The sequence below is a fragment of the Anas acuta genome, chromosome 19, assembly GCF_963932015.1.
Source record: "Anas acuta chromosome 19, bAnaAcu1.1, whole genome shotgun sequence".
Taxonomy (NCBI): Eukaryota; Metazoa; Chordata; class Aves; order Anseriformes; family Anatidae; genus Anas; species Anas acuta.
In genome coordinates this window covers 926975-943403 of record NC_088997.1, presented here as the reverse complement: position 1 = coordinate 943403, position 16429 = coordinate 926975, and the positions used below count along the sequence as shown (strand labels likewise).

The window sequence follows — 16429 nt, the reverse complement described above, 5'->3', positions numbered from 1 at the left end:
GGGCTGTGCTGTGAAGAACATCCCCGTGCTGTCATCGCTTTGTTCTTCCCGTGCCGCTCTGCCTGGCCTCGCACAACCTGGGGACAGCCAAACGCGCCCGCCCCCACTGCTGCTTCTGGATGCGGTGCACAGATGCTCCCCCTGCATCCCAGCAGGAGCAGCCGTGCTTGCAGGGATGGCGTCAGCGCTGGGCTCCCGCTTGTAAGGCTGCAGGCAGCCAGGCAGCGCCTCTGCCACCTACGGATGGCCTGTGATTGCAGCAGATGTTTCCTGGCATAAGCTGATGCTGCGAGGGGCCAGGCAGGGATGTGCCCATGACTCCTGGCCTTTCTTTCGCGGAATAGTGCTGCTCTTCAGCTTTTGCACGTGGCAGGGGTGCAAAAGCAAAGGGGTGGTTGTCTTCTGAGGCAGCACTTTGGCTTGGGCGGTACAGCCATGTGGGAGCAGGGTTAGGCGTGCTGCTCAGGACCCTCGTGAAATGCAATCCGAGTGCGTTTCCTACGAGATGCAGAGCGGGGCTCTGCAGGAGCTGAGACCATTTGCGCTGTTGCTTTGTTGCCACACCAATTCCCAGTGGGTTTTTGGTTGTTGCTTCTCCTGGGCTACAATCTAAAATCCACAAACCATCAGTATGTAATTCTACTGGCTCTTCCACAGGCAAATCAGGGATTCCCATGGAAAGTTTACCTTCTGTCAGATTTATCCATTGCTGCTTAGCTTAAAGACATATCTGCCTTCAAAGTTGAAAGCAAAATAGTGTCATTGTTATCCCACAACGCGTTTCCCAGGTGCTTTTCTAATGCTGTTTTCAGCACTTTAAGAGCAAATGGTAGTGTTTTCAGAACACACATTAGGTTAATTTGTGTGGTAGGGATGTGTTAGCAGGAAGCCAAGTAGAGATTATTTTTTTTCCAGAGTTATAAGACACAAAATGTGAAGTTATTAATACCTCATAAATGCTTCTCTTATTTGTGTATTCATTCAGCAGGTAGTTGCTCAGTCTTGCAAAGTGAAGCAGTAGGGTAGCAGTGCTGAAAATCAAGGGGGCATCTCTACTAATGCTGCTCATCACAGACACATCCTGTAGTCCTTCAGCTGCTGGAGCTTCTAGGCTAGCTACATGCAGGTGGTGTTTCCACATGCCATTTAGTCTTGCCTGGGACTTGGGCTAGTTTTCAGGGTTCATTTTCAGTAGAATCGGGAATTCTTCCACTGCCTGTAACTTACAAGGTGCTTGATGAGGTATATACTTGCATCATCTGATTTTGAGATCTAGTCTGTCTGTCTCTCTCTGCATCTCCCTGTTCTTTTGTCTCCACACCTGGCCAGTGGGTGTTAGCGGACGACAATTGCCAAGCAGAAGACTGAAGGACAGGAGTACCCATGAATTTACCTCCTTCCCTTTCTTACAGGTGTTGTGGAAGCATGTCTCCTGCACATGCTGAAGCGCAGGGCTGCTGGCTTCCTGCGGACTGACAAGGTCGCTGCGCTGTTCACCAAAGTTGGCAAGACGTACGCAGTAGCAGGGGACATATGCAAGAAAGTGCAGGAACTGCAGCAGCAGGTGGAAAGCAGGTGAGGCTGATGTCTGTTGACCAGCAAAATTCCCGCAATGTGTATGCAGCCTGGAGAGGTTACGGACTTGTTGGTTCATGCAGAGTCTTTTATTAGCCAAATTTGTTGTAGCTTTGATTCTTTAGTGTCTGTATCTATAAGACGAATGTTTTTGTGTCATCAAGCTGATAGTTAGCAAAGAGACAGGGCTTGGGAACTGGGTCTTTGGTGTTTTGTGTGGTTTCTTGTAGTGTAGAGGATCAGGGTGTCCAGCCCACATAAAACAACAAAAGTTAATAATAACTGGTGATTTGACAGAGCGCTCACAGCCAGGGTTTGATGGACCAGTTTGGACTGTTAGTGGGAAGGGATGTGGGTGGCAAGAGGAACTGATAGAACAGACTCCCTGGAAAAGCTGTTTTAACTGATAGAACAGACTTACTGGAAAAGCTGCTTTGGCACGCTTCTTGCCAAACCAGTAACAGATTTGATTCGTGGGTATCACAGCAGAAATGGTTGAGTTAATGGATACAAAGAGCAGTAGGTGAAAGGATGAACTCGAGAAGACATGGACAGCAATGAGAGACTGACTGGAGGAGCGCATTTAGGCATGCGCTGGGCTTGGGCGCAACTGAATTTGTATTGGAGTCGAGGACTTGAGATTGCAGTGAGGTCTCCCCAGAGCCTTCTCCTCCAGACTGAACATCCCCAGCTCTCTCAGCCTTTCTTCATAGGAGAGGTGCTCCAAAATCACAGCGCATGAGCCTGTGGGAAGAATATTTTGTATTGTACACAGGACAGAAGCATTTTTTCTCCCATTTGTACAGACTGTTGTACAGTGGCACTGCTAAGTCTTAAGACATATTTGTGGATTGGAGGAACTTTTTAGCCTTTTGATCAACTTGCTGTAAAAATGGTTTTGTCAAGAGAGCGACTGCATGTTTGTGTTACATTGAAGTCTTCAATAACTGACAGTTGTTTAAATTAGCACTTATATTTATGTGTAATTTTCTGGCTCTTATCTTTATTAGGCTTCTTCTAATTATCAGACCTCATGTACTCATGTAGTTTTTTATCAAGTACATACCTGGTTTTGATATATTTTTTATTTATGTGCCTACTGATTTAGACTGGTGTTTTATTCAAGTTAGTTTTTTAAATATTGGGAAGAAGGTGATGTTGTCTATTTCTTGACTTGGGATTGTCACTGCACGTGTGTGTTGCCTTGCAGAGGTTTTGTCATGGCCTAATGGAAGACTAGGGGCTGTGTAAATGCAAAGTACTATGCACTTCACCCAAAACAGTGCCCAACTATTGTTGCTCCATGGAAACTGCATTTCTACCATGTGAAGCTGTGCAGTAGCATGGCACGAAGCATAACACGTGGGATCTACAGAAAACAGTACCGCCCTGTTCCTGCAGCAGAACGCTTCCTCACAGCGTGCCTGAGGCACAAGTGCCCCCTGGGCTGGCCTCAGATAGGTTTGCTGGGCAGCAGGTAACTCCACAGGAAGGGTGACAACCTCCTGCGTGGTTCAGAGGCCACCTTGCTGAGCAGTGCCCACGTTCTTGTGTACAGTCGAGCTTGGGAAGTGATTCTGCTTTGTATAACCAGCTTGCCATCCTGTCACTAAAAGACAGCATTGAACTCCCCATTTCTGCAGTGGGCCTGTTGCAGTGCTACCTTATGCTGTCGGAACAAGCAGGGGGCTTGGCTGCAAGCAAGCTCCCAGCTGGCTTTGGATGCTCATTTGCTTTAGTTCTGGTTTCTCAGTTTGATGTTGCTTATCTCTTAGTTGTCTTGTTGTCATTCTGTAGGTGGTAAGAGAGAGGATCTCACTGCCAAGACACTAGCACAGACTGTGCTGTAGCTAGCTATACATGGTGCTTTACAGAGAATAAAAAGATGGGCCTGTGCCCAAGGACTGCCTGACAATTGGGTGGCAGGAGCTCCCTGCAACAGCTCTGCCTGTGTTAATCTCAAATCCTACTCCGTGCTCCTGATCTCAGTGGGAATATCTCATGCTGAAGCAGCTTTGTGCCCTCGTGGGCTCATGGGTAGCTTGAGCTTGAAGGTGCAAGAGAAAGCTAGGAGACAAGAATCTTTTCCCAAATAAGTATGAAGTTTTATTTGATAAGAAGCAAATTTCTGTTCAAGTGCAATTTACTTTACGTTATAGTTTGCATTTTGTTGTGTTTTCATTCTTTTGGGGCCTGTGGTCTGCAAGAGATTTGCTGCCTGATCATTTCATCCTATAGTATGTGGAAGTTTTGGAGGAGCTCAAACGTTGGGCTTTTTCTAAAGCTTCAATAGCAAGAAGATATTTTTGTTAGGGACGACTGACATACCCAATACAGACCTGTTTGGGGGCTTTTTTTTAGAAGTTGTTTACCATCTCTTGAATTAGATAGTCCTTACAGATGTCTTGGATTGATAGCCCAGAACAGAAGCATCCTGAATCAGTAGTCAGAGCCGTGATTTTCAGAAAATCCCAGGTGAGGGACTGACTAAGACTCCACACCCCAGTAGTGGTGAGTGCTAACACCATAATATACACAGCTAGTGTACAGGTATGCGTTTGTCACATACATGGTGTGTATTCCAACAGCATTCTTTTCACTGGAAGGTTTCCAGTGAGGGGAAGAGAGTCTGAATTCTGACAAATTTTACTTTATCTCCTTTTGCAGGAAAAGTCAGCCAAATGGACAGGAACCCCTCAAGAGGCAGGGATCAACCACAAGTAAAACACCTGTACTGACACCTCAGGCCATCAAACACATATGGGTTCGGACAGCATTGATTGAGAAAGTGCTTGACAAGATTGTGCAGTATATTGTTGATAACTGCAGGTAAGGAAAGAATAAGAAGTACAGAGGTTTGTTAGACTAATGTGTTTAAGTGTCTTTTGATTTCATCAAAAGTCTTCTGCAAACTTCTTTGAAACTGAATAGATCTGGTACGGAGAAAACCAGTTACAAAGTCATTCAGTCATTTAGAAAAAAAACACTTGTTTTGAATCCTTGACAATGGTACAGGCATACAGAAATGCTAAGAGCCATACAGCTCTCCAGAAACCAGATAAAAAACTAACTTCCAATTTAGTAAAGGTGTTTTTTTATTTTTTTCTAAAGTTGGCAAAATATTAAACAGTGCTAGCAGAAAGAGTAATGCATTCAGAAGTATGTGAAGCCCTGATCCTTTCCACTCACTAAGGCACCTTAGGCTGCAGTAGTTATTAGGTGCCGAAATTCTAATGGGACCTAGACCACAGTGACTTAGTGGAATATAAATGTATTCTAGTAGGTCAGGAATGCTTAGTTTACTTATATTTGTTTGAAAGTAACCCTTCGGAATTTTAGCATGTCAGGAAGAAGGGAAATGAAGTTAGAACAGGGGAAGTTAATGATGTAAAACCTTAGAATTGTGCAAAAAGGTTCTTTGAATCATATTTCCTTCTTCAACAATTTGGGCTTTGTGTAAAGTGAAACTTCCCTTGGAAAACTAGAGCGGAGTATCAATGCTTTACGGATGTAATCCACAGGGACTCTTTAAGGGAAAAGAGAAGTCCTCTATTCTGTCATTTCCTACTGTCCAGCATTAGTTTTGGTTTCCCAAGAGGTGGTTCTGAACTCCCCTTTGTGCTTTCCCATTCTCCCATAAGTGATTAAGAAGAATTATGGAGCACCCTGGGGACAATTTCCCATGAGAAGAGAAAGGTAGGAACCCCAAAGGTATATCTGGTCCCAGAAAAGTATATCTGCCCAGTTTGCAATTACCGTTGCAGTTTGTTCACAGTGCTGCTCTTGTAAGTCTTTCTGCCCAAGGGGGACACATTCTTGGCTCTCCAACACCTAAGGGTCTGAACAAGGGAGAGAGCTTAGGGCAGAGGAACTGTCTCACAGTTTTTTTGTTTGCATTATTGTTTTCTTTGTCATCAGCTTTATTTTCATGATCTATCTGGCCATTAAAAAGAAAGAAACTGGAAGAAGGGTCTTTCTGCTGTTCAAAGAAAACTGTTCCTCTGAGAACAAGTTCAAGAGCTGTGTGTAGAAGAAACTGAGAGGGTTGGCTGTGTCCCACAGACACAGTTACTGAAGGTATTTTGTATCCAGTGAGTCAGGATGTTTGCTGATACATGGATACAAGATTTTTTTTTACTTCCACATAATTCACTTGATATGTGACAAGAGAATTAGGTCACAATTGTTTCATTGCCATGTATTGTAGGTGTTCCCTTACTGACTTCTCCATGCATGCAGATGGGTTAAGGCTGTGTCCTTAATTGTAGGTGTCTGATTTTGAGAACCTCACTCAGTGAATAAGGCTTGTTCTCATGCAATTTTGTGAAATAAATGCTCAAATGCTACATGTTTAAGTTCTTCAGCTTCTCTGTTCTTGAGGAAGAGATGATTTAGAGTTCGAGCCCCATCTAGTGGAAGAGATGGCAGATAATGACATTTTGAGATATTTGGGTGTTTAGATTTGTTGACTTTTTTTTTTTTTAAGTCAGCTTTGCCTGCTGTGATGGGAAGACTTTTGGGTCACTGCAAGAGCTACTATTTGTAGTAGTTCATTGTTCCTGACAGTGTTTCAAGAACATTCCTTACAGATGAACAAGATGTTTTAAGAATGTGTGGATCTCTCGGTCTCTGTGGAAAACTGGCAAAATTGCTTACAGAGAGTTGTTATTTGTCTCCATATTGCATTAGTGTCTAAAGCCTCAAATCAAATATACTGGGTAAACACATTTAGCAAAAGGCAAGCTCCTGCCTCTCAAGATCAGTGTCAAAAATAGATGAAGCAGAAGGAGCATACTGAGAGGAAGTGACTTGCCTGAGATTATACAGCTGATGAGTGGCAGAATGTGGATCAAGAGTAGGGATGGTGGTCCTCTTATTAAATATAGAAGTCTGGCGGGTAGGTTTATCGAACTGATTGTTCTAGGCTCCCTTTATGCTCCATGGAGATCTAGTCAATGTTACTGATAGAGTTTGGGAAATTATCTAATAATAAAGGGAGTGTCTAAAATAGGCCGAGTTAATTTCTTCATAGCTTTCTTGCAATATATTTTAATACACTTTAAGAATAGGTAGAATCATAGTATCATCTAGATTGGAAAGGACCTTCAAGATCACCAAGTCCAGCCATAAACTTTACCTACAGAGTGCCATCACTAAACTATGTCCTGTAGTGCCTCCGTTTTACGCACCATGTGGTAAAAGCCTCCTAACTACCTGCAAACCCAGCACAGCATTTCTTCTTTGGAGATTGGTACATGAGCCAGTCAGTCCCTGTTAGAGCTTTCTGAGGAGGTGCATGCACCAGTGATTTCTAGGTATTCCTAGCAACTGCTTTTCCTCTACCTGTCTAGCTCAGGAAACGTATGGGTTTTGGATCCCTTTGGTCCCACTTCTGGTGGTTTTGGTAGCCAATTTTCTTATTGCCCATTATGTGAGAGAGTGTATTTGATAATCACAGCTAAATTCTGTTGCTGGAATTCCTTTTGCATTAGAACTGAAACTAAAATCAAGCGTGGAAAGCACTACAGATATACAGTCTAGATTTAATTTTCAGCCTTGGTAAAGCTCTTAGAACTCTAAACTCTTAAATCTTCCCTTTTATGTAGATAATTTAGTTGTCTGAATTCACACTTCAAATGAGCATTTGGTTTGAGTTTTTATTATGTTTTAAGTATGACCTCGTATATGACTGCCATTATCTATTTTGCTTTCTTTGGCTTACTTTTTGTTAAGCAATAATGTAATATTTTTAAAGTTAATGGACTAATACTACTGGGAGACATAAGAGCTTTTAAAAATAACAGCCAGTGTTTTTAACTGGTCTCCAATCTTTTATTCCTAGTAAATATTATGAAAAAGAAGCTTTACTGGCAGATCCTGTTTGTGGCCCAATACTTGCTTCTCTTCTAGGTAAGTTCTTGCAAAGTTACTTCTTATTATGCTAAAGAAAACACACTGTTTCTTAAGCCATTTTATTTTATAACTGTTACAAAAGGTGATTTTTATCTCTAGCACATTGTTTGGCTAGCTGTAGTAGAGCAATAGAGGAGATGATGTTTTGTTGCCTCCGAGACCAGTCCTATTAATTATCAGTTAGATCAAAGAATAGAAAGAAAATGGTATTTTTGCAGCATGCTTGCTAGCAGCTTGGAATTGTTAATGCTGCTTTGGCAGGGTTGCATCCTACAGAAATATTTTTTATGCAGCCCTAGGTAATAGGATATGATATTACATGTACTGTCTGTATTATGTACTGATCCTGTAGGATCAGTAAGTGATCATTAATATTCACCTGGCTTGAGAGGAAAATAATACTTTTGGTACTTGACTAGCAGGGTAAGACTACGTACATGTGCAAACAGACTCAGTTTTCTTTCCTGGGCTATTTTTCTTAGTTGGACCATGTGCCCTAGAGTACACCAAGCTAAAAACAGCTGATCACTACTGGACAGACCCTTCAGCAGATGAACTTGTTCAACGACACCGGATTCATGGAGTTCATGGTCGCCAAGACTCACCTTCAAAGCGCCCAGCGCTGGGAGTAGGTATTTACTATGCAGCTATTTCAGAGTTCCAGGGCATCAGAAGAGGAGTGGCCAGCAGGTGGAGGGAGGTGATTGTCCCCCTCTACTCTGCCCTTGTGAGGTCCCACCTGGAGTACTGCCTCCAGGTCTGGGGCCCCCAGCACAAGAAGGTTGTGGACATGTTAGAGCGAGTCCAGAGGAGGGCCACAAAGATGATCAGGGGGCTGGAGCACTTCTATGAAGAAAGGCTGAGAGAGCTGGGGATGGAAGAGAAGGCTCTGGGGAGACCTCATTGCAGCTTAAAAATACTGAAGGGGGGCTTATAAAAAAGATGGAGAGCAATATTTTGCTCGGGCAGATAATGACAGGACAAGGGGGAATGGTCTTAAACTGAAAGAGGGGAGACCTTGCTTCTCTGCGAGGTCTCTTGGCTCCAGAAGAAGTTGCATTCTACAGAGATTGGTCTGAATGGAACTGTGTTCCTGTTTTACTGGGCTGTCATTACAGTCATTCCCATGCTGCTTGATCTGCCTTGACTGTTTGTGTGTGTGTGTGTGCGTGCTAGATCCGGAAACGGCATTCAAGTGGGAGCACATCAGAAGATCGCTTTGCTGCTTCAGCACGAGAGTATGTGGAGTCTTTGCACCAGAATTCCCGAACACACCTCCTGTATGGCAAAAACAACGTCTTAGTCCAGCCAGTAAGTACACTGATACTTACAGAAACCTGTGTTATCTGGCCATCAGAGAAACAAAGTATATATAATGTAGTGATGTGTAGGGTGGGCCAAATTTCCCATTTTTCTCTTGTATTTTCACATGTGGTTGGGTATTATTCTTGTTACTGAATTTGTGAAACAGGCTTTGTCCTCGTTGCCAAAAAGTTTTAAATATCTTAATGTAACATTGAGAACAAGGTTGATAGTTCTTACTTTCAGGATCTTCATGTCTCTGAGGAGGGTACTTGAGTGCTCCATCACTATGTCATGCTAAATCTTGTAAGTTGTATTAATTTAAAAATACGTTTCTTGAACTGAAGACTTAAGTGCACAGATGATGAAGTTGTGCAGGACCTGGAAGTGTGATTAGGCCAGATAAAAATGGCCTGGCATGTCCTGACTGTGGCCAAACCTACTGGGCTGATGAGGTGTGCAACATTGAGGGGGCTGGAATTAAGATCTCAGAATTGTGAAGGGGGCAGATAAACAGGAGAAGAAAAAAGCATGCATGCACTTGAATCACCTTCATTTTCTGTTTGTTGTTTCTGTGAACAGAAAGATGACTTGGAGGCAATTCCTGGGTATCTCTCCCTTCATCAGTCAGCAGATAGTTTAACATTAAAATGGACTCCAAATCAGCTGATGAATGGAACCCTCGGAGATTCAGAGCTGGAGAAAAGGTAGTCATTGAATTCAGGAAAAGATTGGAAGCATTTGTGGTGCTTATTTCTCATATACTTGGTAATAGGGCATCAGTGTAACAGAAGTGATTTAATCTAAGGGCTTCTGAATAACTCAGAGGTTGAGGTGTCAGGCAGCTTGAGTTCTGTTCCTGTTTTACCACAGATTAAGTGACTTTTCCAAATGTCCTGTAGTACACTTTGTCTTAAAACACCAAAACAGGAAAGGAACAAATGTGTAGACAAGGCCCAGATGCAGGCCCACAAGTGAGTTCAGATACATAACTACTGGAATGAATTTTCCTCTTTAACATCTTCATCAATGATCTGGATGACGGCATTGAGTGCACCCTCAGTAAGTTTGCAGATGACACCAAGCTAGGTGCGTGTGTCGATCTGCTCGAGGGTAGGAAGGCTCTGCAGGAGGATCTGGATAGGCTGCACCGATGGGCTGAGGTCAACTGTATAAAGTTCAACAAGGCCAAGTGCCGGGTCCTGCACCTGGGGCGCAATAACCCCAAGCAGAACTACAGGCTGGGAGAGGAATGGTTGGAGAGCTGCCAGGCAGAGAAGGACCTGGGAGTGATGGTGGACAGTCGGCTGAATATGAGCCAGCAGTGTGCTCTGGTGGCCAAGAAGGCCAACGGCATCCTGGCTTGTATCAGAAACACTGTGACCAGCAGGGCTAGGGAGGTGATCGTCCCCCTGTACTCGGCTCTGGTGAGGCCGCACCTCGAGTACTGTGTTCAGTTTTGGGCCCCTCGCTGCAAGAAGGACATCGAGGTGCTTGAGCGGGTCCAAAGAAGGGCGACGAAGCTGGTGAGGGGCCTGGAGAGCAAGTCCTACGAGGAGCGGCTGAAGGAGCTGGGCTTGTTCAGCCTAGAGAAGAGGAGGCTCAGGGGGGACCTTATTGCTCTGTATAAGTACATTAAAGGAGGCTGTAGCGAGGTGGGGGTTGGCCTGTTCTCCCATGTGCCTGGTGACAGGACGAGGGGGAATGGGCTAAAATTACGCCAGGGGAGTTTTAGGTTAGATGTTAGGAAGAATTTCTTTACTGAAAGGGTTGTGAGGCATTGGAACGGGCTGCCCAGGGAGGTGGTGGAGTCACCATCCCTGGAAGTCTTCAAAAGACGTTTAGATGTAGAGCTTAGGGATATGGTTTAGTGGGGACTGTTAGTTTTAGGTCAGAGGTTGGACTCGATGATCTTGAGGTCTCTTCCAACCTAGAAAATTCTGTGATTCTGTGAATTGGGACCCTGCAGGGGGCCTCTGGATGGTAAAACTCAAAATTAAGTAACACACTAATCATCTAATGAACTTTTCAAAACTCGCTTAGGGTGGTTGTTAAAACAAACAAACAAATAAACAAAAACAACAAATTAATTGATTCCAGAGTATTTAGTCTAAAAAAGGGCCCTCTGGATTAGTGAGTGATACAGTAATATACATCACAAGCAGGATGTTGCAAAGTATGAGTTGGATACAGGGCCTTTTCAAATGGAAAACAAAAGCCCACTTTTCCACATGCTCTGGAGAAGGGACTCAACACTACCTTCCATCATTTACAACTCTAGTACCTCCCTTCAGAGGGTCATAAATCAGTTGACAAGCATTGCTAATTTCAACCTCAAAAGAGAGACCTGTAATGTCATTCTCTTTCATTAGATCAGTTACTCATTTAATGTGGCATTCTGCTTCAGTGGAAGAGAAGGCAAAGTCCTGAACCAGGCTAGTATGCTTCCTCAGAGAATGTCTCCGTCAGTCCCAGAACAGTGGTCTCTAATGCTTAATTCACCCTGGGATTTTTATTTTTTAACTTCATATATATATATATATTTCTAATAGAGCGTTATTGAAGCCCTGTGTCCTTGCTTTTAATGCTAAATTGTTGAGGTTGTTCTCAGAAGGGTTCAGAGCTGTTTCCAGTGTTTAATCTGTAAGCTTGAGCCCCAGTGGATTTACATGCTTCTGCTCAAAAATCCGGTGTGCAAGAAGACATAAGTGAATCTGTCTGTTGTGAAACCCAGCTACAAGACCACCATGAAGTCTGTCATAGGCATTTTAATCTTATCTGGAACATTGTTCTAACCTAGGGGGGTGGAGGTGGGGGTGGGAAGAGCGAGGAAGGGGCGAGAAGAGGGAGGGAGATCATGAAAAGGCTGGTGTCAGATGTAGGTTTGGTGGAGAACTAATTCCTTTGCCTTTTACTTGACTATTAATGCACCTTAATCGGACAAATTTAAAAATCAGTTATTAACTTAGCAAAGTCTTTTTTTGGGGTGCTTGGAACCACAAGCACTCCTGAATGTAAAAAAAAAAAAAAATTTTCTCCTGCACTTTTTCCTTCCCTATTAGCGTTTACTGGGACTACGCATTGATAGTGCCACTCTGCCAGATCGTCTGCATTCACTGCCATCAACAACGTAAGCATAAACCTTCTTCACGTGGGGTACCCCCAAGCCCCTGTCTGCCAGGTGAATTTTAATGCTGCTAATGCTGCTACCATTTTATATGGTGCCTATTAGGGGGTTAATGCAAAAGAAGGCAGACCATTTTTCTTCTTCAGATGTCTTCACTGAAAGACCTGGTAAGAACTTTGCCAAGCAATGCTTCAGTTGTCACTTGCTTTCTATGTTGTTTTTCCTGTGTGCTCTGTTTTTTTCTGAGTCATCTGTGCAGAACAGTACTTCTGGAAACTGTTGGAAGCAGGTATTAAACATAGAAGCTTTGGTTCTCTAAGCATGGGCCTTAATCCATTGACCTTTACCAAAAAAAAAAAAAAAAAAAAAAGCAGGTCCGTCAGTGACATCATCAACCTGTAGAAATGGAGTGTGGCTGACCATCGAGTTCTGATGAGCCCGTTGTACTCAGTGTAGAGAGGGGGATCTGAACAAGATGCATGTCTGACTGCTTTCCTTACCACGAGCCTTAAACCAAAATCAGAGAGCAAAGACAATGAACGTACAGAAATTGCATTTGCATTCAGATTGGAACTGCAGTCGGACTAACAGAACTTTTGAACTAAGTGCGTATTTTCAAAGACAGCTTATATATGTACTGCTTTGAAATAGGCAAGTGGAAGAGCCACTTGACTGATCACTTTCCCTCCGTGTTGTTAACACTTAGAACTCGTTATCCCATGCCAGCCCAGGCATATGGGGACGTGTTAAAACATACAGTCCTAGCTGGCAGAGGAGGACAGCTGCAATGCCAGTGCAGGTTTATTTGCCTCACTTGGATCAGCTTTCCCAGAACACTTCGTGCCTGTCCAGGGTAGAACTGACTGGCCAGGTGCGTCACCACTCTGCTTTGTGGCAGTTTCTTAGAAAAAGGGGAATTGGATAACAGGTGTGAAATGTGGCAGCCTTTGTTGTTGTTCATTGAGAAGACTGTTTCAGCAACAGGTGCGGGTGCATACACAGCATGATTTTTGTTGTTTGCACAAGACGACAGACACTTGGCGGTCCTGCCACAGCACCTAGCTACCAGACTGGGACTTGTAAAGCCTTGCTATGGCACACATCCTGCTCTTGAGACGTTTCCCATTTTCCAGGTGGCTCTAAATGCCGTAGAGGAAGAAATACCAGAGATAAAAGTTTCAAAAGCACTCTGGTGAGTTATGTTCTTCATTCAGTAAGTTTTAGAAAAAGAAAATGAAGAGCCTAATTCACTTACACGCTTTTGAAAATTCTACTCAAGATTCAGATCATTACACTTGAAAGAGTACCCAGAGCCCAGGGTGGGTTTTGTTATTTGTGCTAAGTTTCTATTGACAGTGAAGATAGATGAGAAGAATTTACAACAGGGAATGTGACTTGCTAATTCTCACAGGAATAAAGCTTTTGGTTATATCCATGAGGCTAGCCTTCATTCTAAATCGTGTCCTTTGTAAATTACGCTACACGCCAAACACTTAGTTTACTTATTCCTTTGTTATTTATTATATTAATGTTCAGAATCACTTTAAATGTTTCTGCATGAGGCCTGTCATAGTTTGTTTGAATCCTGAGCTTCTTTAGGACTAAAGGACTGAGCTCACCCCTAGATTATGCTGTGACTTACAGAGATTTATTTATCTACTTAGAGGTGGTCACAAATGAAACTTGCTTAGAAGGTAAGAACAACAAATAGAGATTCCGATGTAACAGTGTGGACTCCCATTGTCCTCCTTTGCAGCAGAAAGCAGATGGACATTAGTCTTGGTGAGTCAGGATGGAACTCAGAGACCTCCACTGCACTTCCCCCAAGGAGGTCACCTCCTTGCATTTCTTTCCTGTCTGGAAAATGGTCTTCTGCCTCGTGGTCAGCTGGAACCACCACTTTGGTCCCAACAGGGCAAGGTACTGCCTTTTCTGATGAGCTGCTTGTAGTAGGGCTGATCTTACCATCTTTGCAACAGCAACTTGCCCCACAGAGTCTGGGCATTATTATAAAGCAGCTGGAAATCAAAGTGGGAGGCAAAATAACTCCATTTAGTCCAATCTGATTCTTACAAAGATTGTCCATAAAAATTGTGTATACCTTCATTGCTTCATTGAGCATTGCACTGGAATCTGCTGTTGTATCAAAACATGATGCATTGGTATCAGTCCCAAACAATAGGGACTGAGACTCCAAGAGTCTGGGATATACTTGCTGTCAGAGGCTTGGATTACTGAGGAAGCTGGTGCCCAGCTCCCATGGAGTACAAGAAAAAGTTGTATTTTAAGTGCACAGAAAAGTTGTGTATCTCTAAACCACCATCTGTTTATGACTCTAGTGTTTTTTTCCCTCGCCCCTTCCCAACGCTGAAAATTTTATTTTAGGACTTAATATGCCAAAGGTTCAAAGTACTTAGTTTGTTGTGCTCTGTTAGTATTTGGTAGCTGAATGAATGTATGGGAACATTACTTTCTCTAGGGTAAGGTATTTCCAAAGCTTCGAAAACGAAACAGCAACAAATCAGTGGACCTAGAAGAAATGCCAACTGAAGACACTTCTACAGACTATGTGTTCAGAATTATCTATCCAGGACACAAGCATGATAACAGTAAGTGCCTTTGTTCTTCTTTGTTTAAAAACAGACAAAAACAACCAAACAAACAACAACAAAAACCAAACACAGCTAAGAAAATCTTCAAGTAATATCCTGGGAAATAACTGAAGGTAGCAGACAAGCTGTTTGGGGGTGGAGGGAAGTGGAGCGGTGTTGGGGAAATCTACCACAAAGTTTCATTGGTTGATAATTGTGATCAACAGGTACAGCTTACTGTAGGTTTCCTTAACAAAGTGAAATTTCTTCATGGAAATGGAGTGGAGGTGGGAGATATTACGTCTACTCTGTGTTTTGCAGAGGAAGTTTTCAAAATACTCCCCTGGGCTTGCAAACTGAGACCAAAACCAAAAAGATTGTTTTACTATCCAGGAGCAGTTTTGCTCCTTAAGTGAGGATATTTTTTTATTGGCCATGCTGCTTGCTCATAATATTGCTATTAGGAAAAACAAACAAGCAAAACATAAACTCGACTCTTAAAGTACCCCCAAGAACTCCCTGGGCTGAGTTTTCCTGGCTTGGAAGCAAGAACTTAACAACAGATAAATAAATGCCCTTCTGAGGAAACTAAAAGAATTCCCAAGCACCAAACCACCTCATGTCATCAGTGAATACAAACTCCTTACATGCAAGAAAGCTTTTGAGCTAGTTCTCAAACAGTACGTTCAGTTTTATTCCCCATGGCAAAGAAGCAAGAATTTCCCAGGAAAATAAGACCTTAAAGTTTACAGGGAATTTGGATTTATTATTTATATTGGGACTGCAGCTGAGAAAGCAGAAATCTCAATTGTGACCCCTCCGTACCCTAGGGGACTGAACCACAGTAGTGGTTATGCTTTATTAGGGCCTCTGAATTTGCGCAGGTAAGTTCATGCACCCGCACACCAGCAAAAGCATGTTCTCCCTTTGCGTGAATCAAAGGGACTGCAGATTCTGTGGGCACAATCAGCACAGACCTGCTTGTTGAGTGCAAGGCAGAGAGAGCAGGCTCCTGCCTCAGGCTTCCTTAGAGACTGGCCCGTACCTTGCACGTTTGATGTGCCAGGCAGGGCTGGGGAGCAGACTGTGTGCTGCCCGGATGCATCTGACATGGGTATGAGAGTGGAAAGGAGGCCCCAGTATTGATTTGGCATGGTGAAGGAGGTGAACTAGTTGGAGCCTTGAATTCCCATGGAGTTTCGCTAAGGAGCATACTCACCTACTGCAGGCTAGCATTGGGACCTTCCTCCACTGCCATGATCTGTGTGTTCTCGGGGAACAGCCTGTGCACAATCAGAAGCTGGCCTGTGTTTGGTGGAGCATGCTTTTCTTTGTAAGAACCTCATTTTTCATGCTCACTCACACAGGAGCTTGTGCCCTCAGAAAGAGGGCAGGATTCAAATCCTTTGTCTTTGCTGAACATGTCCTTTTGAGCTTTCCCACAGAATCAAGTTCTCTCTTCTTATGCTCCTCTTTCACTATTTTCTTTGAGCAGTAACTATTAACTACCACCACTTAGCTGCCAGCCGCTCTGCCTCTGTTGACGATGACGAGGAGGAGGAAGATAAGCTACACGCAATGCTATCAATGATCTGCTCTCGGAACCTCACAGCTCCTAATAGGATGAAAGGTTTTTATCCTCCTCCCCCTGTGTCCCAGAGCTCTATTGCAGCTCGTTCCACTGATGCGTACAACAGTGTTGGCATTATTACAGGGCAAAACATTTCACTCGCGCCATGAGACCTGGAGATTAAGTTGACTGTGGTGAGGCTGGGAATATGCTCACAACCTATGGGAAGGGGAAACAGCAGCATCTTCCATCTCCTTTGAGCATCTGTGCTGCTAAACAAACAAATCTTTACTTCCAGAGGCCTCCTGCCCCACCTTCATAAAAACTGAATACTAGAGCATGTTGTCACAA

The 16429-nt window shown here is 43.5% G+C and overlaps 1 protein-coding gene across 6 annotated transcripts in view; it reads left to right on the top strand.

The window, feature by feature from the left end:
• The window catches only part of SGSM2 (small G protein signaling modulator 2), a 47213-nt gene that overhangs the window by 17827 nt on the left and 12957 nt on the right, over positions 1-16429 (top strand). For 2 of the 6 annotated variants that reach the window (XM_068656198.1, XM_068656194.1), the window contains exons 3-12: positions 1413-1575; positions 4243-4404; positions 7418-7485; positions 7971-8116; positions 8665-8799; positions 9373-9497; positions 11853-11920; positions 13674-13837; positions 14397-14526; positions 16004-16138. In XM_068656198.1, the coding sequence (XP_068512299.1) occupies positions 1413-1575; positions 4243-4404; positions 7418-7485; positions 7971-8116; positions 8665-8799; positions 9373-9497; positions 11853-11920; positions 13674-13837; positions 14397-14526; positions 16004-16138 (1296 nt within the window). The remainder of the gene's footprint in view (positions 1-1412; positions 1576-4242; positions 4405-7417; positions 7486-7970; positions 8117-8664; positions 8800-9372; positions 9498-11852; positions 11921-13673; positions 13838-14396; positions 14527-16003; positions 16139-16429) is intronic. The other 4 variants (XM_068656197.1, XM_068656196.1, XM_068656200.1 and 1 more) reach the window with 4 other exon arrangements.